The 26,638-nt window shown below is 41.1% G+C and overlaps 1 protein-coding gene across 3 annotated transcripts in view; it reads left to right on the top strand.

The window, feature by feature from the left end:
* The window catches only part of LOC108003471 (stAR-related lipid transfer protein 13-like), a 310,442-nt gene that overhangs the window by 259,007 nt on the left and 24,797 nt on the right, over positions 1-26,638 (top strand). For all 3 annotated transcript variants that reach the window (XM_062076940.1, XM_062076934.1, XM_062076944.1), the window contains one exon: positions 23,536-23,696. In XM_062076940.1, the coding sequence (XP_061932924.1) occupies positions 23,536-23,696 (161 nt within the window). The remainder of the gene's footprint in view (positions 1-23,535; positions 23,697-26,638) is intronic.

Here is a 26,638-nt window from a genome sequence, read left to right as displayed (position 1 = left end):
ATATTATTGCACATTGGGAGCATCCAGTTTAATTGAAAAAAGTGGAGAAAAACATCGATATAGAATTATTTTCGATAAAACTTTGTTATTCCCCTATCTTCAAATTTGTTGGGTAAAAACGAATGCTTTGAAAAGAATTACATTCCGACTAAAAAGATGATAGAATAAAATAGAAGATCCCCTGGGATCGCAACCCAGTTTCACGGATTATTAATTAACGAATTGTCACCCGGGAGAGGGGACGTCTCTTCTGCAACGTCGACTTTCGTCTCTTCCTCCGCGTTAGAAACAACAGGGGGTTATTTCGGGCGGTGACATTGAGCCCTGGCGAAAAAATGAAAAAGCGAAAGGCTACGGCACACGGTTCTACGACACCCGAACTGCGTCGCAACGAGAAGCCCTACTTCTATATTCGTCGTAACGAATTACTTTACGCGCCGGATTAATGCAAACCGTCCCGCTCGCGCGAGCTGATGGCTACGTTGAAAGGACAAAGAGGTGGGATTTGGTCGGCTCCGGAAATTAGCTGCTGATTACTTCTTTCCCTTTGGCGTGACGAAAAAAATGATCGTAAATAAGTGATAATCGAGTCATGATAATATTTTACTCCTTAGAATTAAAAAATAATATCGAGGCGTAAAATTAACGTAAAGAAATGATCATGATGCCTCCCTGTCATGCTTTAAAAAGGAAGATGTCCTATGGACGAGATGGGATCTTGGATCGAAATGGAATCGAATAAAATTGAAATTGCAAACTTCGCTCTTGATTCTTGTCTTCTTGAAAAAAGATTTCTCCATCCTCGAAAGAAGAATAACACCACCTTACGCCAAAAATAAGACAGTTGTTTGCGCAACGTTCCCATCCCTTTTCCAAAAGTATCCAGTGTCCAAAAAGCGGAGAGGTTTCCGCCTGCGTCTGGCTTCAGATAGCGATCGAACGGCACGCCACGAAATAATACTCCCTGTAAATTATATCTTTATCCCTGTTAAAAATCAGGGATCGAACGTGGGATGGATCCGAATCGAGGGAGAAGGGAAGCCGCGCGTGTTACGCGCGGGGCTCGTGCTCGGTTCGACTGATGCGATCGTCGCGATCCAGGTGTCTGTTCGCGCGTTTCTTCGGCGCAATCGTGATCCAGGCCGGATTAGACGAGGCAAACTGGACACGCCTTCGGAATTCCGGATCGTCGCGATTTCCTAGATGCAGAAGGGGTTGGACCGCTGCCAAGAGAGGCCCGTGGTCTCTGCTTTGCCAACGTCGAAAAGGTCCTCGACAAGGTTCTTACCGAGAAATACGCTTCACCGACGCGCATGCACTCGCCGGGGTGGGAAGAATATTAAGGGAATATTTTCATAGTGATTCGTCGTCTTCTTGATGGACGGTTTGTTGAGACTTTATAGGCAATACTGTTTTGACGGCCCAAGACGGACGTTTTCCGTGCCATTGTCCACCAACCATTTCTCTTTTTTCCAAATCGTGTCGTTTTTTAGAAAGAAGATTAAGTTTTTAGATTAAACGTATCTTAATATTGTCGTTAAAGCATCATTCAACAGGTTGCTATTGCAATTTCCTTTCCATTTTCTTCTTTTCTCGATCCTACAAACCGACGAGATTAAAATTCCCGCAAAACTCGAGCAACGAGCGCGTGAAATTGCATCGATTTCGGAACGAAAACGATCGTTTAAAAGATCCTCCGCGCGTTCGCGAAAGGGCGCGTCTTTGTCGACGTGGCTTTGACACATCTGTTGGGGGTGAGCCAAGTACGAAAACGTGGCCTGTTGTACCGCGGCCGCACCTGGATAAACTCGCTCGCTTGCCGTCCCGTTGCCAACGCGCACAAAGCACGCCCGTGAGTGGCTTTGGAAAATTACCGTTGCCAAATGGAATGAACGGTGGTCGACGTTCCTTAATGCGTTTCGACGGTAAACGGTTCCCGTTTCCGTGAAACGACGCGCTTTTGTCGTGTTCCTCGTCGTAGGTGGCCGATTTCCTCCGCGTTAATTCACGTTCAATTCCCATTCAGATTTAGAGAGCGGGATTCTACGGGATTCTCTTGATTGGACTTTTAAATATACTCGATGTATGATTAATTATCGATGTAGGAGGTTCGATCAGGACGGCGGAGAGAGGAAATCAATTATCAAGGCGAAACGTATCCGAGAAGTCAACAAACCTTCTCGAGCCGATCTAACCATTATGGATTCACGTGGCATTGTCTGGAATATCAAATCAAGAAGAAGGGAGTCTGGCATAGGATCGGAATGGCAATCGCGCGACGATGTCGATGAACGGCGGCGATAGGCGCGGGGATGTATACACTCGCTGCAACGAGAAACGACGTTTTCCCTCGGCGCGAAAATTCGCCCGAATTTCGAAAGTTCGTCGAAACCATCGTCAGGCGACAGGAAATTATTATTGTTGGGGAAAAGATATTATTACGCGGCCGTCTGGGAAACTGGCCTTTGAATGAAATCCGCGAACGAGGCGGAGCGAGCGACAGCGACGGACAGGCGGTCTTAATCACGTCTGGGCGACCGAAAAGGGACCGTCTACGAAAATAGTCGCCCCCCCCTTCTTTGAGGCTTGTGGCTCGGCGATGAAAAGCCGCGTGTCGCGGCTCGTAATCGATGGCTCGCGGCCCAACGCGGCCATAAATTCTGGGCGAGCAGAATTCGCCAGAAACGCGGAAATCATCGCATCGGTGGCCCTCGAATTCTCTCTTCCCCTTAAAATTAACGCAAGGTTTATTTCAACATTGATAACGTTGCACCGCGCGTTAGGAAAAGAAGTTTGCGATTACCTGGTGAGATATCGACTTCTAATTGCGTAGTTATTCTAAAATAACGTTCGTTTTAGGTTATAATAGAATGAAATAATCTTGGAGAATAAAAATAAACGTGTTATCTTGCGTGGAAGAAGTCCAATTGCTCGTGTATCAAGATATAGTTAACTCCTTATCTAAGATACTTGTTATTATGTAAAAAAAGGGCATCTGTTTTTTTCTCTCTGAATGAAACGGTCGATCTTTTATCGACATCTGATAATGACGGCCTCAACACGACGGTTCAACGACCCGTGTGACCCAAAGGTGCTTCGAAGTTTCCATCCGTACCTTTTGTGAAGATTCCCCACAACGAGAGAACCGGCCATTGAACGTGAGAGACGCGATGAGGAACGTGAGACCTCACACAAATCCTTCTTTCTCCCTATTACCTCGTACAATTAGTCGAGCCTTAAATTTTGACCTTTGCCGACCTTGAGGTACGTTGAAAGAGCCGTGGGTCGTTGAACCGATCTCGATAGACCCCAAAAGTACTGCGTACCAACGGGAAAAGGTGTACACGTTTGAGAGGTGTAATTAAAAAATCACAATGTATTATTTTTCAGGATAATATTTTCCACAATTTTACCTATGCCATCCAAACTTTCCTTCGCGTACCACTCAAATAGCGATCTTTCAAGTATTCAAAAAATTAGGGCGAAGACAGATTCCAAAGAAAATGTTGCAGCAGAATTGCTTAATCTCTCGAAGATCAAGTTTTTCAATTCTAAAAAAAAGAGAGAAAAACCTCCTTTCCTCTCGCTTCGAGAAATAATAATAATCTATCCATCGATAACTCGACAAGGAAAATCAACATTTCGAAAATACGATTCCTCGTACCGCGGGACGCAATTAATTTCCAAGAGGGGAGCCGAGAGGGGCGGGACACACACACACACAGTTTCTCAAAGGCCCGATTCCACGAACGCCGGTGTCCTTTGGCTCGTGGTAGGTGGGCCAGCGTCGCGTCTCTCCATCGAGATGAGAACGGATGCACGGATATCGCGCTTTCCGCCACGGAATATCATCGCTGCCACGTCGGTCGCTTCTGACTCTTCTCGTACCCTGCTCGCCGATGGAGCGAGAAATTCGCGCGGACGTGTTCACCAGCTGCCGCGTCTATCCCCCGGCCGAGGAGGCGACCGCTTCCTTGGAGGTCGATCAGATCTGTCCCGATTCTCCCTCGAACGCCACTCGAACCGGCCCCGATATCGCGATCATCGTTGTGGACCTGATGCATCGCGTGTTACTCGATTTGTGCTATGTGTGTTTTCTCAGTCGTGTCTAAAGGCGCGTCTCCACTTGTTGCTAATGCCTTGTTGTTCAATATCGTTTATCGATACGATTAAACCGCGTGAAGGGAAGAACGCGTATATTTTATTCTTTTTTTGGGAAGCTTTAGTAATAAGTGGAAACAAATTTGAGGAATTTTTACTCGTGGAAAAATTTTGTTGCCGTTTCATTATCTCTTATCGTATAAAAGAATATTTTAAAGCTTAATACATCGAGATTGTTACGGTTATATACGTAATGCGACTGGTTTTCTTTCTTTAAAGATCGTGAAACAAATTAAAATAAATTGGTAAACCGTAATAGAAACTTTCTATTACGATCGAAACGATATATGAAACGTCCATTGAACAAAAGAAAGGTAATTATTAACGTTCGAGGCTTCATAGTTATCGTAATACGAGGTACAATCATCGTCACAAGTATCAATACCGCGCATAGATCAAAATCTTTGTGTCTCATATTTCTACCTCATTTCATATTCATATATACTTTCCTCCTCGTGTGTATGATTTTATCCCTATATCTATATAACGCGTGTATGTATATATATATATATCAAAATGGGGGATATAATCTTGAATAGAAATAAAGTGGATATCCATCTTCGCGTGAAACAGCTTCCGTTTACTTTTCGCGTCTTGCTACTGTTTGGGTACCGCTATTTTTACTGGAGGATTCTACGAGGAGGATTCAATATTTGGTTAAAAGTAGCGGGCCTTGGTTCATTTGCATCACGTTGAAATGATTGAAATGTTATTTGGATTTGTGGTATATAATCGATCGAACGGTCGATGGAAAGGTAAGCAAGTTCTGGATTATCTTATCTCCGCGAATTTGAGAGATTTCTCGGAAGATTTGTTCTTCCTTTTCTTTTTCTCTTTTTCGTGAAATGGACGCTTTTAACTCGGCCGATAATTAGTTATTTTCGTTCATTGGCTATAGCGGGGGATGAGTAATAGGATTCGGTGGAAAAGAGGTTGCGTTTGTCAAACTGTCAAACGTATATCAGCAGCCAAGAAGATTTGGTATCAGTCTCTCAGAGTTGGTGGGTGTGTATTAAATCTTTGGCAAACTTCATCGTATATTGCTGATCTTTCTGTAATATTTCCTAGTCTTTTTTGTCAGAGTCATTTTACGAGAAATGATAATTTTAATTTGATCGTTGGAATAAACCTTATCCAGCACGATCCGATAGCAATAAATATTCTTCAACGATATAACAAATCTTCCTTTTCGTTTCCTTTTCCTCATTTTCAACAAAATTAATAATTTTTCAACTTGAAATTAAAAAAATAATTATCCTCAACTGAAGAAAAAGCAGCCCGTTCAAATATCCTCTCCACTCTTCTTCGCGACAAACTCCAAGTATATAAGACGCGTCTGAGAATCAGAATGTCCCGTCGAATTCCTCGAAGGGCTCATCGTTCACCGTGTAGTTGGAATTGCAAGGCACGAGTCGCGAGTCGATCACTTATCGATCGTATCGATCGGCGAGAAGGGGCCTGCCTCCTCGTGTGTTGTATTTACCGCGAAATCCCGGATCGTTTGCTGTAAATCGTTTAATCGACACCTCGCGTGTCCCGGGACGAACACAAGGTGGATCTTTAAGGGCCATCGATCACTGGCTCGTTGCGAGGACTAACAATGGATCCCGCTATCGTTCGATCTTCCGAGGATGACCTGATGGATATACTCTCCTCGCGACCATGCACACCGGTGGCATGCATATAACCGCAGATCTCTCATCTCACGTATATACATATATATATATGTATACACGTGAAATTTGCTTCCGAATCGAACCACGCCGTCCTCCCTTGAATGCTAATGCCGATTTTCTTCGAAACTGCAGCTGCACCCAACTCGGACGACTCGCCGATTAATGCGTTTCCTCGGTTTCGTTCCCGACATGATCGATGATGGAGTTTTATTAATTATTAGAGAAATTGTTAAATTAGAGATTAGCAACAAGGTATAGCTATTTAAATATCACTTGTTAATTTTTTTTTTATTATCAATCCGTTGATAAAGAGTTTGCTCTCTACTGGGAGTAGAATGGTGTGTGTGTATAACAGATGTGTTGGGAATTTTTGAGGACGAGGATGCTCGGTGTCGAAATTTTTACCGGTTAAAAGATTGTTGTAATATTAGCGTGTTTAATAATAAACTCGAGTGTTAAAGTTAGATCAAGTTTATTTTAGGAGTAGCCTTGGAGTACGGCAGTAGCTATAATTAAGGAAACGTTGAGCGCAAAAATTGGTTCGTTTACCCTGAAACGCATCACGGGAACCTGACGTTGCATCATGATTTCGAGAAATACTGGGTTCCATCTTCATTCGTTTTCTCTCCGTATTTCTTCATACTATATTTTTATCGAACATCCGTTTATTTACTTTTAAATCTAAACACGAAATTGTTCCACTCTTTTCCCCGAGTCGAAAATGATACATTTTCAAAAGTGTATGAATAGTTTTATATATCTGTGTGTGTGTGTTAATTGTAATTTATATAATACCTATACACAGTTCAATATAGAATAAAATAAATAAATATATTTATTTTGGATTTTAAAATAAATGCAAAGATTAGTATAAAATGTCGATTGATATTTATTTTAATAATGTTTAAATTATAAGCAATTTGAGTTTTCATCTCGCTTCAATTAACATCAATTTAAACTATTATAACTTAATTAATAAGTCACAGAGAAAGTTTTGTATAACGACTTTTATTTTAAATTTTAAATCTCTAAAATCTTCAAAGATATATTGTCACAAATATATCGATACATTATATATTAATATTTTATGAAAGATTATAAATAATCACTTGAAAGTATAATCAAAATTAAAAGATTGATACCAAAATTAAATATATATCAAAATTATGTTAAAATAATATTGTTAACAAGTGTGGTATGAACTTACTTTCCTATCGAAATACTATTCTGTTTCGCGTAAAAGAGAGAAAAGTTCACAATTCCATAAAAAAGAAATTAGATTAAGAAATCTTTCGAAGAAAAGAAAAATTTTAAAAAAGTGAAATTGACGATTAAAAATGTTTACGTTCTCTTTCTATTCGATCCCACCAAGGAAAGAAATCCACTCGCTCAAAAGACTTTTCTTTTTCTAAGTAAAGAAATTAAACAAAAGTGAAATTGATCATTACGAATCTCTGTCATCGAAGATATTCTCTCTTCTCCACCCTAACCCCACCCACCTCTTCAAAGCACTTCAACAGTCACAAAAAAAGAAATCAATTCTAAAGCACAACCTGCCTAAAATATCCCTAAAACGTTAAAATAAATTCGTTCTTAGGCGTTCTCAAGCCTACATATCCTCTTCCATGCAACGTTTCCCACCAGAAAATCGTGGAAAGCCAGTTGGCGCGAAAATTCTCGGCGCGGAACCGCAACACAGAACTCGAGCACAGGGCATGCACCCGTGAAATGCTTCGGTTGCATCTCCCCACCACGACTGCCGTGCCCTCCGCAGGGTACACACAGGGTGCCCCACCACAACGGGCAACTTGACAAACACACATTCGTACACATTTATAGGCAGTCAGCCGTCCTCCGCCTCGTCCCTCTTTCGAGACAGCTGCCCCACGGGTACGGGTCCTCCCCACCAGGCCTCCATCCTCACGCTACGTTTCGTGCCTGTGGAGTTTCTTCGTGCTTCGAGCTTCTCTTCTATACCAGTGCTACGCGCCGACGACCGCTAGTCGAAAGGCAACCGGTGGAGGAGCTGCTTCCGATACTTCGTACTCGGTTCAGTTGCTCCTGATGATCGATTTCCTCATTTCTTACCGATCAAAATAACATTCGGCGCGATTCGAACGAGGAACAGTGACATATTTCCTTGGATCGATCGAGGAATGAACGCTTGAACGCAATACAACACGATTATATCCGAGTGTTGCTCGGATATATTGGAGTGGCTTGTTGTTGATCCCGAGTTATTTCGAAAAGAGCCGTGTTCCACGTGGAATATCCACATTTTGACAACGATAACGCTATCGACAACAGCAAGTTTGGATCAGTGAACTGTATCGCGCCGATCTAGGATCGAGAGCACGTGATATTGTGCCACATTTTGGTGAACGATGAACGGGTAATACGGTTTGGAGTGACAGCAGCGTTAAAACGGGGTATATCGATCCGAAGTGCGGGAAAAACTATGCCGCAAACGTTGCCCCGCCGGTCGTGTTGGTTTTAGATCACGTACACCAGTCGACTGGCCGACCGACAACCGGAAGAGGAGCCGCGTCAATTACCACGGCCGCCAGTTTGTCTGACAGTAATTCCTCCCGGGTCTCTGTACCCGGGTGTTTCTCTCTTTCCCTCGCTCTCCCTCTCACCGCCTCTAAGTGTTCGGTATCGCGTTATCTCGAGGAAAAATAGGGAGCAGAAATGCTGTTATTCGAACGAACGTGTTATTCGAGACCCGTCACGTGAAGAGTCTGCTCTCGTATAATATACTTATCGCGTTATTCCTTCAGCTGTTCTTTCCTGATAAGTGAAAACTCGTTGTTTTGTAGTCCAAGGGTGGAACTTTCGCGAACGAAACATCGTCGCTCGTTTCTTCCCGATCTGTCCCACGCTTGAATGAAAGTAGTTCGAGTTAGTTTAGTCAGCAAAAAACAGGTGGAAGTAAATGGAGTGAGGCTTAAGGGACAAATTGGATAAATCCGAAGTGCGATCGAGAGAAGATTTTTTGAGTAACAAAGTTTTTCCTTCTTTTTTCGCTTCGACGAATGATCGTGGGTTATTGCAGAATCTGCCCGCGATCGCGTCGAGCGCGATCGATCGTTGGCGCAGGTTGATGGTGCGAGTTTTCGAAGGCGAAATGCGATCGAATCGCGGCAAGTTTGAACAAGGTTTCGTCGGGTGATCGATAAAAGCGACACGATAGATTGGACGCTCGATGAATGGAGGATAATGGTAGCCATGAGTAGAGTGGAATTTTTCACGTTCGTGCTGCTCGACTGAAGAATAGGCTGTTTGCCGAGGAGAAGGAGGGGGAGGAGCGAGCCACGAATGTGTCGACACTGTCACTCAGGAAACATGAAAGGTAAACACAACGATTTTCTAATGGCTTGCAATTGGAAATTTTGTCTAACCATTCAATATTCGCGCGTATGAATGATTCCTACGAATAGTGAATCATGATTGCTGCGCTGATAGTAATGCATTTCGTATGAAACATCTATTTAACGTCATTCGTAACAGTTTTGCAACATTTCTTTGAATCTTTGAAAATTAAATATTGTGGATCTAAAAATTTTGTTTCGATTGTACGATGTGACTTCGAGTTTTTAATATCGTTCTACAATAAATCTATCCATATTTCATCTAACAGATATACGGAATCTTAGTCTGAAACGGTGAAATTATAAATATTATCATAAAATTCTCGTTAAATTTCAGTAAAAATTTAAAAATAGAGCGTAAGAATATTTGGGAGAAAAAAATCATATTGTCCTGTTTAAAACTTCTAAACTTCTCGATAATCAAGTTATTTTCCACGCTTCGTATTTGCATACGAAATCGACTATCTGTTTTTTTTCCCCACTCCCGAATAATGTTTTCCTGGTGATATAAACTTGGTCGAAGCTTGGTCGAATCGGTTAGATCCGGAGTGTGAATCGGGATCAGAAGATTGGCCGACACACGATGCGCGCTTGGCAGGCCTGATAAAGTTGGCAGGCGGTTCGGTTTCGATGCTCGTTCGGTGGCTCGAACCGTGGCCTTATCTTCGCCCGTTTTTTTCGTAATTGAAGTCTGTATTTGCATCGCAAACACAGCGAGAAAGCTGGCCGAGTATATCCGGGCCCGGTGTCGCCGATATGTTTCAAACTAATTTTACAACGGTCGCCCAAGTGTGCGTATATACGTGTATATATATATACTTGTTTACATTGCAACGCGAAAAATTGGAGTAGGAATTTTATAACATCCGTGTCGATCGTAGACGATTGGTTTTGTCGATTTATTTACGAACGAATGATTATCTGCTCGTGTAATTTGTCTGGTATTTTTTTCTATTTTTTTCTTTTTGCGATTTGATATTTCTCTACGATTATAGTTCCAACCGTGTGTATTTTTAAATTCTTGCAATTTTGATAATGTAATGGGAAATATTATCCATGAAACGGAATTACTCGTTGAAACGGCCATCATAGTGATTAAAAATAAAAGAACGAAAATTAATTGATAATGGGATAATTAAAATACACGTTATCTATGCACAATACTGGTATCTTTATGCGAAGTAGCTACGTAATCTACGTAAGCTAATTGCTATCTTTATGCGAAACAGTCACGTAATGCAACAGTTAATTAAAAGTGTTTCGACTTTCGCGAATAATTATAAATAACAAAAGAAAACGGAAAAAGATCGGTAGATAATTCTTCCATTTTCTTGAAAATGTTCCAATACATTAGAAATTATAAAATAACATTTTTACACAAATTTCTTCCGTTGGAACGAATCGAAAGATATCCATTCCCCAGAATTCGTCGCCCCTTTTCATCGACGTCTCGATTCGGTTTTCGCACGCACAATTTCGTGTCCGTTTACTTGTTGTAATTCACACTCGACACCTCGGCCGTACACGTGTCGTTCCACATGCAAATCGATTTATATCGATACCGTTCCGCCCCGCGTCTCGCATTTTTATCGCGGCGAGATGAACGACACCGAAAAGGCCCCGATACCGTGGCCCGATATAAAAGTCGTCTCAGAAATATAACGGTCGACGTTGCACGAACACGTGACATGGACCACGGTGCAGAAGACGTTCCAAAGCGTGCGTTATCTTCCGTTTGTTATCGGAATTTTTGCGAGATAAGCCGCGCAGACAGCGCGTATGGGTGTTACACGTTCCACAGGGATTCCGCAGGCTGCAGATGTGTGCTGTCAGGCCATAAGTCAACGGATATTTCTTCGTTTCGAGCATTACGTTCGACGAACGAGAGGAATTTCAATGGAACACTGTGGAAACGATACAGAATTTCGTTCCACTGTTTCGTTATAAGTAGATCAATCTCTGATGGATACATTTTTGGAAAATAAAATTTCAGATGAGTAACTTGCAACGGCGAGCGAAGTAAACTCATCCTATCCAAAAAAAGAAAATATTCCGCCATTTCTTCTTCGCATCGCCAATCACGCTTTTTGCCACCCTCGCGAAGATTTACATATCTCGTCTTCCACGTACGAAATGTTAAATCTCGCGACGCAAATTCCATCTTACCCTAAATCCGCTAAACGTTCCAGTGACTTAAACGGACAGTTGGAGAGATGTGGGCGTGAAACTGTCCAGTGCCGCAATCGACGTGGTTCGTCGAGAAGTCGCCGTTTAATTAGATTGCCCGTGTAACGAATGAAATCATGGCGGGGAGAGGGGGGCACGGATCTCTCGTGAACGATCTCTCGCTTTGCGTGTGCGTGTGTGGGTGTAACCTTAGCGCGAATCGAAGGCTTGAGAAAAAAAATAATAAAAAGATCGGCCTTCGTCGCGGTGATCTCGCGGTTTCTCGCCATCCTACGATCTTTCGAGCGTCTTCCGCGTATTAGGACGTGCACAGGTGTCGGATGTAGATGACGATCGATTTCGTAATTCGATTACGTAAAGGAAAGAAACAGAGTTGCACGAAAGTGGGAATCCTTGGAATCGGCAAGATTGGATTATTAAAATCGATTGGATGTGGTTTTTAGATGAAGTTATCTGTCGTTGATGTAGGTTTGGCAAAATTGGTACATTGATGCTTAAAGATAATTCCGTGAAATTTGCTTTGATATCCTTGTTGAATGGTTTTTAGCATTAATTGCACCGTGTTTCTGGTGTTTCAAATGAGTACCATTGGATGATCTAGGTTGTGATAAAGATGATATTAATCGTTAAAAATAGGAAAGAAATAAAATGAAATTTTATTTCCAATTTCTTTTATCTTTTAACTTTTCGTTGATCAGTGAACTTGATTATTCGATGCTTCGAATAATAAATTACTCGAACAACTTATCTTTATTCTTAACTTTAGATTAAAATTTCGTGCGCATAAAGATATTTTTTTAATTTACGCTTCAAATAATTAAGGATATGAAATTCGAGAAATTTTAATTCCTCTAGAATACACGACTTCGTTTGCTTATTATACCCTTCCGTTGCACACTCGTCCGTGAATTAACGCGGTTAATTTGAACGCTGTCACCACGGAACGAGCGAACTCTTTGCCGGCGATACGCTCGGAAACGTCGGCCATTTGAAGCCGGCTTTTCGAGAATGAATCGCACGGTGGATGAATTGTCCCGACACGCGGTAGCTCTTTGGACGGTAGCGCGGATGATGCGCGTGAAACGACGTTGGGAAACATTACGACAGTGGCTGATGTAATTACTCTTCTCAAATGTTGGCGTGAATGAGACGGTGTCGCCGATGTAATAGACGTGAAATTGAATCGACATCGTTCCTTTTCCGCCCAAAGTATGTATATTATATATTTCGTCGAAACTCGCGTGCTAGATGAAAAAATATATAACTGGAGGAATTTTAACAACGTCGTATAATCACTGAGCGTGACCTGGAAATTCAGTGGAGCAAGGCCGCAAAATTCTGATCTGAGTCATTCGTTCGAAAATTCGCGTAATGAAAGGAACGAATCCCAATCTCGTCTCGAGCGTGACGTAATCTTTATCGGCTCGCTCGTTTTACGAGCGTGTCTCCTCCGCGGGGTAAACGCGCGACTGCTCGTGTTTATCATCCGCCTCGTAACGATCAAGAATTATCCGATAATTTCACCGTATTCGTTCGCTCTGCGTGGGTTTAAAGGTCGAGCCCAATGCCAGGGGTCGATCCTCACGGATGACATCGTTTACGGGTAATTTGTCGCGATCGATTCTGCACTTACGTTCGAGCTACGATCTTAATAAAAATCTCCACTCTGTTCTGTTTTGATTTCCAAATCAAAACCCTCTTTTCTTCTCTTAGAGCCGCTTATCCTTTAATTATTACAGGATGAAGATTTGAAATATTTTATTGGTAAGAGTCGTTTAACATTTTTTAACAGGCACAGGAAGTCACTCGCTGTGTAATGGCGCGCGTTGAGCAATTTAAGGCGGGAAAAATAGAGAGGTCACGGTGTAACGAAGTTTCCCAGTGAAACCGACAACCGTCGAAAATCGTGCGCGTGCCCTGACTCGACGTCTGTCATTCGGAATTAGTTCCAGTATCCGTCGCCGAATTACTATTTATAAATAGCATCGTAACGAGATTCTCCCCGTTTTTACAAAGGCGAGAGGGCCCTCGATCTCGGTCGAAATCCTCGGCCAATTCGCGGAGTTAAATTTTCTCAACTGTTTCACGCCCCATTAAACTCTCTCCCCTGCTCTCACCGCCCATTCATTCCACGCGGCAGGTAACAAACGTCCTCGCGGCGTGATGCAATCTTCCAAGGTTAAACTCTGAAAAAATTCCCCTCGTTTCGTACGTCGCTATGCACTAGAATATACCGAGTGTCTCTTCAGAATCGTCCGCTCATCTTCTTTATTTATCCCAATAATACATTCGCGAGTAGTTAATTTGAATTCTTAATATCCTTTGTGGTAATAATGTGGGGGGTGAAATCAACCCTTCCCACTCCTCGATTCCACCAAGTTTCGTTACATTTCGCACTGTGAGAGCAGCAGCGGATATAAGCTGCCGCTCGATTATGCTCGATCCTCACGGGAGGACGTTTGACTGTGGCTCGGGTCGTTAGAAACACGCCCTTACGACATTAGCTTCGCACGGTGAGTCAGTAGAGCTGACCGTTGCTCGGGTCGAGGCACCCATAAACATGTCCTGTGCAATGCAGCCGGACAGGCGACACCGCGGTGCGTTGCAGCGACCCAGATGCCAAAAGCGGGAGAGAAGGTATGGCGCAACTTGCTAAATAACAGGTTCTACCCTAACCGCAGACCGTCGTTCCCTCCTATCCCTTGACGCGGGATACCGCGACCGGTATTAATATTTATAAATGCCACTGCGGACGTTCGTAATCGTTTCCGTGGTATTTCTGATTGGCGAGGATTGCCCCTTCCTTTTTTTCTTCTCCTTCTTCTTCTTCTTCTTCCTCGATTGAAAGGCGTGCGCGCATGTGTTCGAACACCGATTTTACACACTCCGGTGAGTAAAATTCTCGAGGCAAGTGGATATTAAATAACGAACGGTAAACTGTTACTGTTTAAATAGTGAAAGTTGGTACGTCAAACGTTCGTTCGCGGGAAATATTCTCTTTGGGGAGTTTTTTCTTTTCGAGAACGTGCGTGCATGCAAGTTTTTCAAACGAGTAACAAATTGGCAAATTGTAGTTCCCTCGAAATTTCGCACAGGTGTTATTTGAAACATCTACCTCGTAAGAAAGTTTCCCTCTTTTTCTTCCTCCTCTTCCTTCTCCACGGTGATTCGAGATTCTCCAGGCGTTCGATTTTCAAGAGCAATCAGTATGTAAATAAATGATGCTACCGAGGAACACGTCCGTCGTGTAGCACAGCTGGACAAAAGACACACGCGGCGAGGTCGGTTGTTGCAACAACCCAGATGCCAAATGCAGAGGAAAGAATGGTGCAAGTTTCTAAATAAAAGGCCGGTACCCTCAACCGCAGGAATGTTTTGCACGGCGAGATCCCGTGGTAAAAAGTAGTTACGAAACTACCGGTGACTATTTTTAGAGGCGACGATCGACAGACGAGGGCAGAGAGCATAAGAGAGTAGCAAGAGAAGCGTGGAATAGCGATGGCGATTTCTGCAACGTTACGATTTCCTGTAGCAATGCTCGGGTCGTGTCCGCCTTCGTCGTGATCGCTTATCGCCGGCTCTTATCAACTCTTGGTTTCTCCCAACTCTTTTGAAATATTCATTGTTGGAATATCTTACGTTCGCTCCCCATTTGATAAATGTTCCCGGGATGAATTTATGCTGTACACGAATTAAACGAAACCGCCAATTAGAAAATGTGTAAAAATTTCCCTCGTGCAAATATATTGTGGATGATAGGGAGGGGTACAGGTAGCGGTCGATTTGCATTCGAGAACGAGTCGATCTGACATTTAATAGTTTTATCGTTTATCAACGTGTCGTTCTGTGAATTATGTACAAGCGTAGCTTGTTATTACAGGGAAAAATTATATTTCTGTTTTATAATTTTCTTCCATGATACATCTGGGATTTCTGGGAATCATAGCGATGTAACTTGATTCTTGTTTGTTATGTGTATATGAGCAATAAAATATATTTTTCGAGGTAGCAAAAAAAACAGAAGGATCATCGAGAAAAAGATCAAAGCCTGGTGACACAGCGTATTGTGTAACGAGATTAACTTTGGAATTGAAATTTAGAGAAACGTAAAATTTAGAGAAGAAGAAAACGTATTAATTATCATAAATACACGTCATTATATATTATACACGTTCTAATAACGCGTTTGTTAATTCGAAAATAAAAATTATTGTTATAGTTGGATTATTATATCAATTTTATACGAATTTTACATTTTTTTTTCTATTATTTTCGTGTATATATTCCGTGTATTCGACTCGTGTATTATTTCTTTATTTTGATTTCACGCTCAAGCATAGATAATAATCCTATAATCCTATAATCCGTTTCCGAGGAAATTCTTAGTTTACATTCGTATTCGATACGTCGCACGACTTTCCGTCGAATAAATCCCCACTCCAAGTTTATAATTTCGTAAACAAAGTCGTGAGGCGAAATGTCATTCTATTATCGAAAATCGAGCTAGTAGGACGCTTTGCTGGTAGCTGCGCGAGATTATTCGTTGGGTAAAATATTTTTTCCATAGTAATTTTTTTAACTCAAACAAATTTTTATGGTCGTACACCATCCCAATTATACCGCGATTTTTTTCCATAGTAATTTTTTTAATTCAAACAAATTTTTATGGTCGTACACCATCCCAATTATACCGCGATTCGAGCGCTTCATTTTCAAAAAAAATTTAATTTATTCCAGCAATATACGTTGACACGTAGAATTTCAATAAACAATTCCAACAATGCATAAATTATTATAAACACATACAGTTCCAATATTCAACAAATTTTTATAATCACACACAATTCCAATAATTCCACGATTCTAGCAACGCATATAATAAACACTTCTGATTACAATTCCAGCAATACACATAGAATTCTAATTCCAATAAACAATTCCAAATATTCAACAAATTTTTATAATCACATACAATTCCAATAATTCCACGATTCTAGCAACGCATATAATAAACACTTCTGATTACAATTCCAGCAATACACATAGAATTCTAATTCCAATAAACAATTCCAAATATTCAACAAATTTTTATAATCACACACAATTCCAATAATTCCACGATTCTAACAACGCATATAATAAACATTTCTGATTACAATTCCAGCAATGCATAAATTATTATAACACAATTCCAATAATTCCACGATTCTAGCAACGCATATAATAAACACACTTCCAACTCCATCAAATTATATTGAGATTCAGCGTTTCATTTCCAAAAAAAATTGCCATAAAGTACATTATTTCAACCTTCACCAAATCGTACTGCAATTCCAGCAATGCATAACACACACACACATTACAAACACACACAGTTCCAATAATACTCAACAAATTTTTATAATCACACACTTCTAATTCCAACTGTTTCATTTCCAAAAAAAAATTGCCACAGAAACACCATTAACGATTTCAATAGTACCTTCACCAAATCGTACTGCGATTCCAGCAACACACATTGAAACAAAATTTATCCACCACGCGCCATTCCAATTCCAACTTGTTCTAAATAATCCTGGAATTCCAACAGCGTAAACGGAAACAAAAGCATCCAAAGCTCGACCACCCACCCCCCACGCTAAAACGGAGCGAGCCGCTCGTAAATCAGCCGCGGTGTACAAGTTCGCGTTACGGTTCAACCGGCGTACGGTTCTAAGGTTAACGACAGAGAGCGTGCAGCTACCGGCGTTCGGCTGAAAACATCAAACCGGAGGCGTCGAAACGAGCCGAGCAACCGTTTCGCTCGATGCAACCGCGGCCACGGCATCGCGATACCCGCTCGAAACGTGATAATTCGACCGAGGAGAGAACGTTGCGGAATCGAAACCGATCGACGCGCGCGCTCTCTCGTTCGTGGATCGGTTCGGAGATCGCGTGAGAAAATCCACGCTCCTCTTCGCGCGGCCCTCTCCTCGTCCTCGTTGCACCGGTTCCAGCCACGCTGGCAAAACAAACGCGGTTTCCTCCGAGGGGAGGAGAAGAAGAGCCAGTTCCTTCGTATTTAACGCTGTGTCTGCCGATCGTACAACCTCTCAGACGGCCTCTCACGATCGGAGCGCACTATGAATAGTAACTAATTGACCCAGTTGAACTCCGCTCGGCCGGCGCAAAACCGCGATATAAATACCGATACAAAGGGGACCGATATCGAGGGAGATTCGATTCGATTGGTCGAGATGTTAGGATTTTTGTTTCGTCAGTGGAAATATTGAATATCGTTCGAAAAGGACGCTTGTCGATCGAGTCGATGCTTGGTTGGCCGCGCGCAGGCGAAATGGAATTTTTTCGCGTAAATAGAAATCGTGAATCTCGAGTTTTTCGAATCGAGAATTCTTTTAAAGAGAGAACGTTTCTTTCGTTATCGTTGTTGTTATTATTGCAAGGCTTATTTGAATTCTTCACAGTTAAATAAAAGTATATACGTAGATAGATTGTCGAGGAAAAATGTGCAATATCGTTAAGCTTCTGCGAAGGAAAAATTCAATCATTTTCTGCACGAGTAAGAAAAGGTTGTACATCAAGAAGATGAAAGCAAGAGAGTCGTATCGGAAGACCTTCTTGATTTCTTTTTGAAGTTTCTTTTTCGTGTAATTCGATGTTGTGTGCGATGCAGTGAGATCAGAACGCGTAAGAAGATCTTCTATCTTGGAACAGCACAATCATTTCATTCGAGATGTTTACAAGAACATAGTGAGAACATAGACGATTTGAAAGATATTATTATCGTTTAAAACATTGATATCGGTTCTATTCGAAAATTATATTATTGTACTGCACTCTTTTTTTTTTTAAATTTTTCTAACATATTAAAAAAAAATATTATATATTTTAATACGCGATATGACATAAATTCCATTTGAATTTTCTCACCGTCATTTAAATCTTTTATTTAAATCTTCATTGATTAAGTCAGGAACGATATCCATGAATGGACAGTATCCTCTGAGTGAGAATCGAGTTACGAAAGGATAGATGAACGAGATCACATTTAAACCAGTTTCGGTTTCACTGAAATTTATAATATAGATATACCGTACTCGCTACAATCTGTTTCGTATGTTTTAGTTTCAATTTAAAAAAGCCAGACGAGCAAAACGATACCATCAAACGATGGTTTGTCGAAGAATCGAGTTACAAGATTCGGGGAGACGGGGGCATGCATTTGATCTTATTTAGAAACGTGTTTCGATTTCGATGGTTTTTTTGTTTGATCACATGTTCCACACGACGTTTACATTTGTATCTTTTTCCCCCCAAATGTTATTTCCCCAACGAGAGATTTTGCTCTCGTCTCTGCTCTAATCGAGCATAACAGAATTTCTTTCTCCACGTTTAAAACTCTTTGCATAGGGAATCGCGAGTGTACAATTTTTATCGGCCACATATCTATCTTTAGCCGTACCACTTTTTAACCTTCCCAGAATCTGAAATAAAACTATCATACCATTATATTTAGCATAATCGCGCGTGCTCTCGAATATATATTCGAAAAACTATGAAACGCGTGCGCAAACATTGAATTTCTTATCCTCCCCCCTTCCAAGTTATCTCGAATTCCTTGGAAACCTGTTCCAAAACCTGTGTGCTTTTGAGAAAAAAAATTAATCGATTTGGTATAACAAAAAACGTTTCAACGTAATCAAATCAACGATCAAACTCGCCTAGATTTTAAAGAAAAACAATTCAACATTTATATGCGAACAAATTTGAGAAAGGAGGAAATTTTCCAATTCGATAAACGGTTGTTAAGAAAGATCGAGGGATCTAAGAGGTCGAGGGACACGCACGCGCAGACCTTGTAGAAGCTGAACAGGGTTCTCCCAACTCGGGTTACCGAAGATTTATATATCGATCATCCCCGCTGTGCGATGACCCACTTCTCTCGATCGCGCGAGGAGGATCTACAGAAGTTAATTAAGTTACCATCTTAACGATATTTCAATAGCGTGTGTCGATTTACCGATGATTCACGATCGATGAGAAAAATTCTCGCGGACAGGATTGACGTCATATACGCGTTTATGGCTCGTGTATCGTGCTCATTCGAATCTCACTCGATCGGATCACGCGACAAGAAAAGAAAAAAAAAGAGAAGAATCTACGCAATCGCTTAGTCGATATTTCTTTGCCTTTTGGGGAGGAGAGTTTTTTCTCGTAGTTGAGGAGTATAGTGAATATATTCGATGAAAAAAATAAATGAATAAATGAGATAAGCATTATTGGGGAAGGAATATTTGCCGTTGCGCAAAGTAACAGGGAATCATGGACGAATCGATGATTCGTTCACTCTTCTGGTATCTGTTTTCGAGACACGCGATACGTTGGCCGGTGTCACACCTGGCGAATCGGTGTTTTACGTCTAGACATCTTTAATTCGAGGAGTGTTTTACGCGCGAAAGGAAAAAGAATATTTTACGATGATGCTCGTGATGTTGATGTAAGTGTTACGTTCACTTACGTTCCTCTCACACTGGTATCTCAAACTCACGGCCAACGGGATGCTTGTTCCATTCTTAATAATCTGTGTTAACAAAAGGTTGCTCGTTTAATACGAGATTCGCACGGATTGTGATAAAGGATTGGAATTGTCGGTATATCGAATGTGTAAAAATGTGTATAAATTTCGAAAAAATAATTACGAGGAAAAACTCTTCCTCTCTTACTCCAAGGTTCTGTATTTGATTAAAAATTTTCGATGGTCGCGCCTCAAAATTACTCACACATACGCAAATGATATCGTGGATTTATCGCAAGATAGATCCCTTTCCACTCTCCCCTCGAGAAAAAGTATTTTCGCGAATAGAAGATGGAAAAGAAGCCGTGATTTTCATCGTCGAAATCGATCGCTTTAATATTTATCGATTGCGCTAATAAGAGCCGCGGTTGAGTGAAACCGAGGGGCCGTGGTGGATGCTAATTGATACGTCAGGCGAAGCGGTGAACGGGTGAACGAGAGGTTTCCTTTGCGGAATGGCTGGCAATTAGTACATCCAGGAAGCGGGAGCGTAATCGAGCAATCGTTAACGTTAATCTATCGATCGTGCAGCAAGAGTTATCGGGCAACGATTTCGTTATGATCACGATGCGCCTCGTTTATCCTTACTTTAATCGTGGGCCACCACGACACCACCACGATCACGTAGAGAGTTGAAAAAGCGGATTACCGGTTAACAAGTCGATACCGGTTAATCGTTAACCGATCTAACCGATTGATTTATTCAGTTAGAAAGTGGACGTTAAAAGTGTTCCCTCTCTCTTTCCCTCGTTTCTTCTTCTCGAACGTAGTAGCACCTTTTAGAAATTTTTAGAATTGAGAAGATTCGAGGAATGGTTATCTCTTTTATCTCAAGAGATTTGCTAGATATTTTTCGATGGTTCTCAAGAGGAAGAGAAAGAGAGAGAATTCGTTGGAGCGAGGGGCACGACACGTTCCTTTATTAAAACGCTTTCATGCTCGCCTCGTTCGGGAGGGTGATCCCCAACTGTTGAATCATTTATCACAGAGAAAGTGGATACCGATCTCGGGGGAAGGGTTTTTCATATTAATGAGTTCATCGAAAGTGGTTTCAGGGCGTATGTAAATTCGTTTACGTCACGTTCACGTGGTTTAAATTTCCTGATTATCGCAGGGAACAGGGATCACGAAAAGGGGATTCGTTATATACACGAAATAGGAGCGGGGGCCGTTACTATTAAACCCAGCAGCAAAGTTGGGCGGCGAGACTTTTGTGGAGAAAGTACCGTTACAGCCGACGTCATAATTGTAATAAAATCAAGGTGGACGGATGAGTAGCGGTGAAACGAGATAGAGTGGACTCTATTAAATTTTCGAATAATGAAGTTTAATGTTTTGATCGCCACCATCTCTCTAACTTGATCGCCTCGGATCCAGATGCTCGTCTAATATAATAACAACTTATCCTCGCTTTACACGGCAATCGTTTAAAATTAACGACGTATAATTCTGCGGTAATTCTTTCAAACGTTCTCTTATTGTGTACAAATGTTACCATGGATGTTACCAGATAATTAACTTCCGAGAAATCACAAGGTTTAAAACGCGGAAGTACGAAATACTCTCTAATGTGATAAACGATGGAAAAAGTCTCTTTCAGATTTCTCCTGGTTAATTTCTCGAAATTTCTCTGGTTTTAACAAGGAAGATTTCATTCTTCGTGCTTCTTAGAATCTTTCGAACTGTGTAACCAATCGAAAGAAACAAATTTATTCGAGCCTCTCCACCTGGGGATAGCTATCCTTCATCCCAAGTCTCTCGGTGATTGTGCGATAAATATTTTCGATATGGATATTTCGATTTCGTAATTACGTATACGTTCTTGAAAAAGATTTCACCTTCGTCAAATTGTAATCCCTTTGATCATCGAATTAAATCCACTCAAAATTTTCGTAATATTTTACGTCTCGAATTATACGATATTACAATCCTTTGTAAACAGAAATCCTACTATTTTTTACCGATGACGTGACCAGGCCTCGAATATATTCGAAACATTTATATTATACATCCTTGCTCGATTAATAGAATTTAGTGCTAGAGATTTCTTGTTCTTCTCGATTTGCAGGAGAGAGAAAGAAAGAAAGAAACGAGAAAAATCGTTTTATCGATCGAAAGAAACTGTACTGTTCCGGTTAATGAATCGTCTCGATCGATCCCTGAGTAGTTGAGATCATAGATCCGAGATCTGGTTCAAAAGATCTGGGTCGTCGTTGCGCAAGCCACTATGGAGGCCATCCGAAGTTTCAACGGCATCCGCGACTGTGTTCTCGAGACAAAAGGGGACAGAGACGGATGGCCGCCGTGAGAACGAAAGAATAATGTCACCTGCGCCTTGAGACTGCACGAAATTTCGGGTGAAAGCCGATAAGGGATAAAATAACGGTACGGCGAAACGTATCGACGCTTCGCGAGTTGGATCTCAAAAAAAAAAAAAGGAGTCGCACAAAAGCCTCCTTTTTCCCCTCTTTCTCCCTGTTTCTCTTTCTCTCCTCTCACGATTCTTTACGGTTTTCGGCGATACTTATCCATGCATCCGTGCCTTTCCTCGAATTTACCTGCAATCGTGGAGAGACACGATTGTCTCGAGAGACGACTCGTGGAAGGTTTGGGATATTGTTCGCACAGAATCCTTTTCATTAGAGAGTTACTTTTCTATTTTTAGAGAAAAAGTTTCGTTTGTTTGTTGAAAGTTTGTTGGATCTTTTCTAATTGGGAAATTCGAAATTTTATTTCTATTTGTTGATAGAATCGAATATTCTAATTTTTGTGAATAAAAGTGAAGAATAGAGATCGATATCCAATTATTCGTAATCAATAATTGCATCAACGTAGTTATCTCATTAAAAAGACAGAATTTTCATCATTTTGCGAGTCGAAGTTTCTTTCTTTTTAAACGAGAGAAGAAAGAAGCTATACACCTGTTCATCCATTTTCGAGAGATTATCGATCGATGTAACGTAATTAGACGGCAAATTAGGTTTCAAACAGCGTGTGGAAAGTTTCGACGAAGCCAGCTCCCTGGGGTGTAATTTACACGTGGATCATTAATCAAATCGATTGGAACTCGCGAATCACGACGCGAAAAAAAAACCGATCGACTTTCAAACGCACGATTGTGTGTATTCGACACAGCACAACGAAGAAGAATCTTGAATGGGCCTGGTCAGTGTCCACTTAGCTTGCGGGCATTAATCTCCTCGTAAACTCGATGGGCCCATAAAATGCTGGCCGCACCAGCCATTGTCCCGGCCGTGGATGCTCTTCTATTTTTCCGAGGGGGCGACTCGTTTAAATTCAATTAGAAACGAGGAAGGGGGCTGGGGGGGTACGCGTGGTTTTTAATTGATTCTACTGGCCATTATTTCGATTGGATCGGGGCACACGTAGAACGATAAATAACAGGTCTCTCGATACGAGAGTATGAGATCGAAGCACGTTGAGAATATGTTCTCTAATTCGTGTTTCTTACGAGCTTTCCTTTTTCCAATTTGCAAATTATCTCACTCGAGTCGCTTGAATTTTTGGAAAAATGGTTAATGTTTCTTTTCTGCTGATCTTCCAGATTACCAATTCCCGATTGACGTATCCGGCGTAGCCAAGGACCACCCCTTCCTCGAGACTGATTCCCTGCAGAGCCTATTTCGACGATTGCACGCTCTTAACCGATGCGCCAATATGAAGATCGACACTCACCATACGCACAGTACTAGTCACAGCAAAAGCGTAAGTAATTATTCCTCCATATTTCTTTTTATACACTGGATAAGTAAACAAACTTATAAATAAATAAACTTGTACAAGAAATCGATTTAAAAACGATTTAAAAAAAAGGAGAGGAAAAAGGGATATATCGAAACAAGTAATTTTCCAAACTTGAAAATAAATTAGAAGGAAATATTCTACGACGAATATTATGAAATATCACTGGTTATCTTCCTTCCAGAATATTTTTTGATTATCGTTGCTCGAGTAGATCCTTTTCGAGATCCTTTATCGGTTAGAAACTTTTCAAAGAAGAGAGAGAGAGAGAGAGGGATCTCGAAAAGCGGAAATACTACTCGAGATCAGGAAAATTACGATAAGTCTTGCCGTCACGAGGGTTCCTCTACCTAAAACGCTTCCAAGAATCCTAACGGTTTAGGGGGCCAGGGGGTGGATCCTTTCAAGGATCCACGTCCCTTCTTCTGAACTTCCGTGATGCGAGCGGATTATGTGTTTGAACGAGGTCGTCTCGAAATTTTGGGAAAGTCGCTTTGTCGCTCCGGCTTCCGAAAGGATTCGTCATCCGAGGCGTTCCTTACGCGTCACCTGAGCAATCTCATGATTCCTCAAGAGCCGCGGGAATGTCAAATATTTGACGTTTATCTCGGATCTTGTAGAGCGTAAATTCGTATCGCAAAGTGTTATATTCCCCTCGAATAGCTGTTCCTGCGCTGTTGTAACAGATCGGTGAAGTTTTCGAAAAATAATTTCACATTTCATTATCCGTTTCTTGTTGGGGAAAAGTTTATCGCTCTGTTGATTGCACGAATCTTGTGATATATGCTCGAGTATGCACGAAGGCCTCCGTGTATCGTCGAGTCTGAGGAGGACGAGGACAGTACGTAAAATTGATATTATACACGGCGTTTCGAATATAGCGAAATATAATGGAAAGGTATCACGGGATTAAACATTATTGTTTTAAACGTTACTCGAGAAGAAAGAGAATTTAAAGTACGTTCCTTTATTCGAAAGTAGAAAGCAGGTATATACATCCGAATAAAATTAAAAATCCGCTCTTTCTTAAAAATCATTAAGAGGAAAAAAAATTAAATTTCCTAGCGGTATCGCTTATACGAATATCGCCTGGGCGTTAATTAACACATTCACCGTCGGTCGTATTTCAACCAACTTTCCATTTACGTCAATTAGATTCTACACTAAAAATGTTGAATTTAAGAATGAGCCGCGATGGATATCGCGTGATCCCTTGTTAATTTCATTATTGTACAATTAATACATTAGTTTAAATTAACGATTAAAAATTCCGTACCAGCCTATAATAATCACCATTGGCTACGGATATTTTACAACGCGTGACTTTTACGATGGCCATCGAGAATAACAGCGTAAGATCAATATCGAAATTATTTTAAAACTTGTAAAATTGAATGAGCTGTTATATTTAACAACGTTGGCAAAATTTTACTTTTCAATAATAAGAAATTACTGATAGCTGCGCGTCGAAAATAACGATACATCGGGTTAAAAAAATGTTAAAAATAGCTTTTCACGAATTTCCGTCGTCGCGCAACAATAATGGCGTCGATACCGATTCCATCCTCAATATTTCCCACCGCGGCTGAAATTCCAACGATCCATAGTTTCGTCATCCCGTCGTCCGTGTTCCGCCAAACAGCGATGGGATCGGCGAAGCACGCCTCGTTATCTCGAATCTCTTTCACCATCGACTAATTGCAGACCCATAGCTATCGGGATTCGACGAGTTATGACACGTTTCCAACGCGTATGGTCATTGTTATGCGGGGCCCTCGGCCGTCTTGCGCTATTCTTACGATTTGTTTGAGGACGTACGTACGGATGGAATAACAACTAACGAATGTCACGTGACCAGGATAAGACTCGAGTTAATTATCGTGGAAAGTGTTGCCAGCCATGATGGAACGACGATGACCGTTGGAAAATAACTCTCGAGCCCATCTTCGAGATTGAATAATTGAATTCATCCTGGAGTCGATTGATTTTTATTGATTCGATGATGAATTTTTTTTTTCAGAGATCGTTCGATCCTTATCGTCCGTGTTATTATCTGAATAATTTCAACGATGATGGATCATCAAAAGACTTTCGAGTCGTGCAATTTTATCAAGATTTGAGATATCTTGAAATTCCGTTATACTGGACACGAGAGAAAAAAAAAGATAAAGAATGTGTGGATTTCGCTTTCCCCTAATGCCCAAGTTAATTTAAATAATTTAATCGATAATATATCTCGAACTATAATGGCCGAAGCGATCAATAGTTTCAAGAATTCTAGATTGGAACGATATATGTATTTCATTTGCCACTTTCACTTTTTCTGGCCTAAAATAATTTAATTATATACGCTGACGAATCGATAATATACAAAATCTATCAAGGCTCTCAAACATTTCCAATTATATTCGAAATCCCATTACTACATATTGTTGACGAGTTTTTCTTATTTGGCACACGGGGGAAAAAAATTTAAAGAAAATTTATGTGAAAGCGAGAATTGTACGTGGTGAATATACGATTGGTGTCATGGAACTCGTAAAGATCAAACCGAAAGAAATGTCCTCCGTTGATTATTGTTCAGCCTTCTCAAGCAGGAAGTGTTCCAAAATTACACAATGAGAGAACATGCGCTACGCTCATTCGCCTCGCAAATCAGAGTTAAAAGCGTTTTGTTGCAAGCTTAAATCAATTATACGCAACTCCCTCCTTTTGCTCGTGGGCCCATCCGATTAAGATCACGAGGATCAATTCGTGCTATCTCAAGAGAGAAAATTACTCGGATCCATTCACGCGCCTCTCGTAACAATCGCACAAAGGAGAGTAACGATTGAATTCATTGCGACCGATCCGCGATTGCCGCTAGTTTTTTCTCCTTTTCCCCCCTTTCTTCCTCTTCCTTTTAA

This window comes from Apis cerana, linkage group LG1, assembly GCF_029169275.1.
Source record: "Apis cerana isolate GH-2021 linkage group LG1, AcerK_1.0, whole genome shotgun sequence".
In the NCBI taxonomy this organism is placed as follows: Eukaryota; Metazoa; Arthropoda; class Insecta; order Hymenoptera; family Apidae; genus Apis; species Apis cerana.
This window is presented reverse-complemented; position numbering and strand designations above follow the sequence as displayed.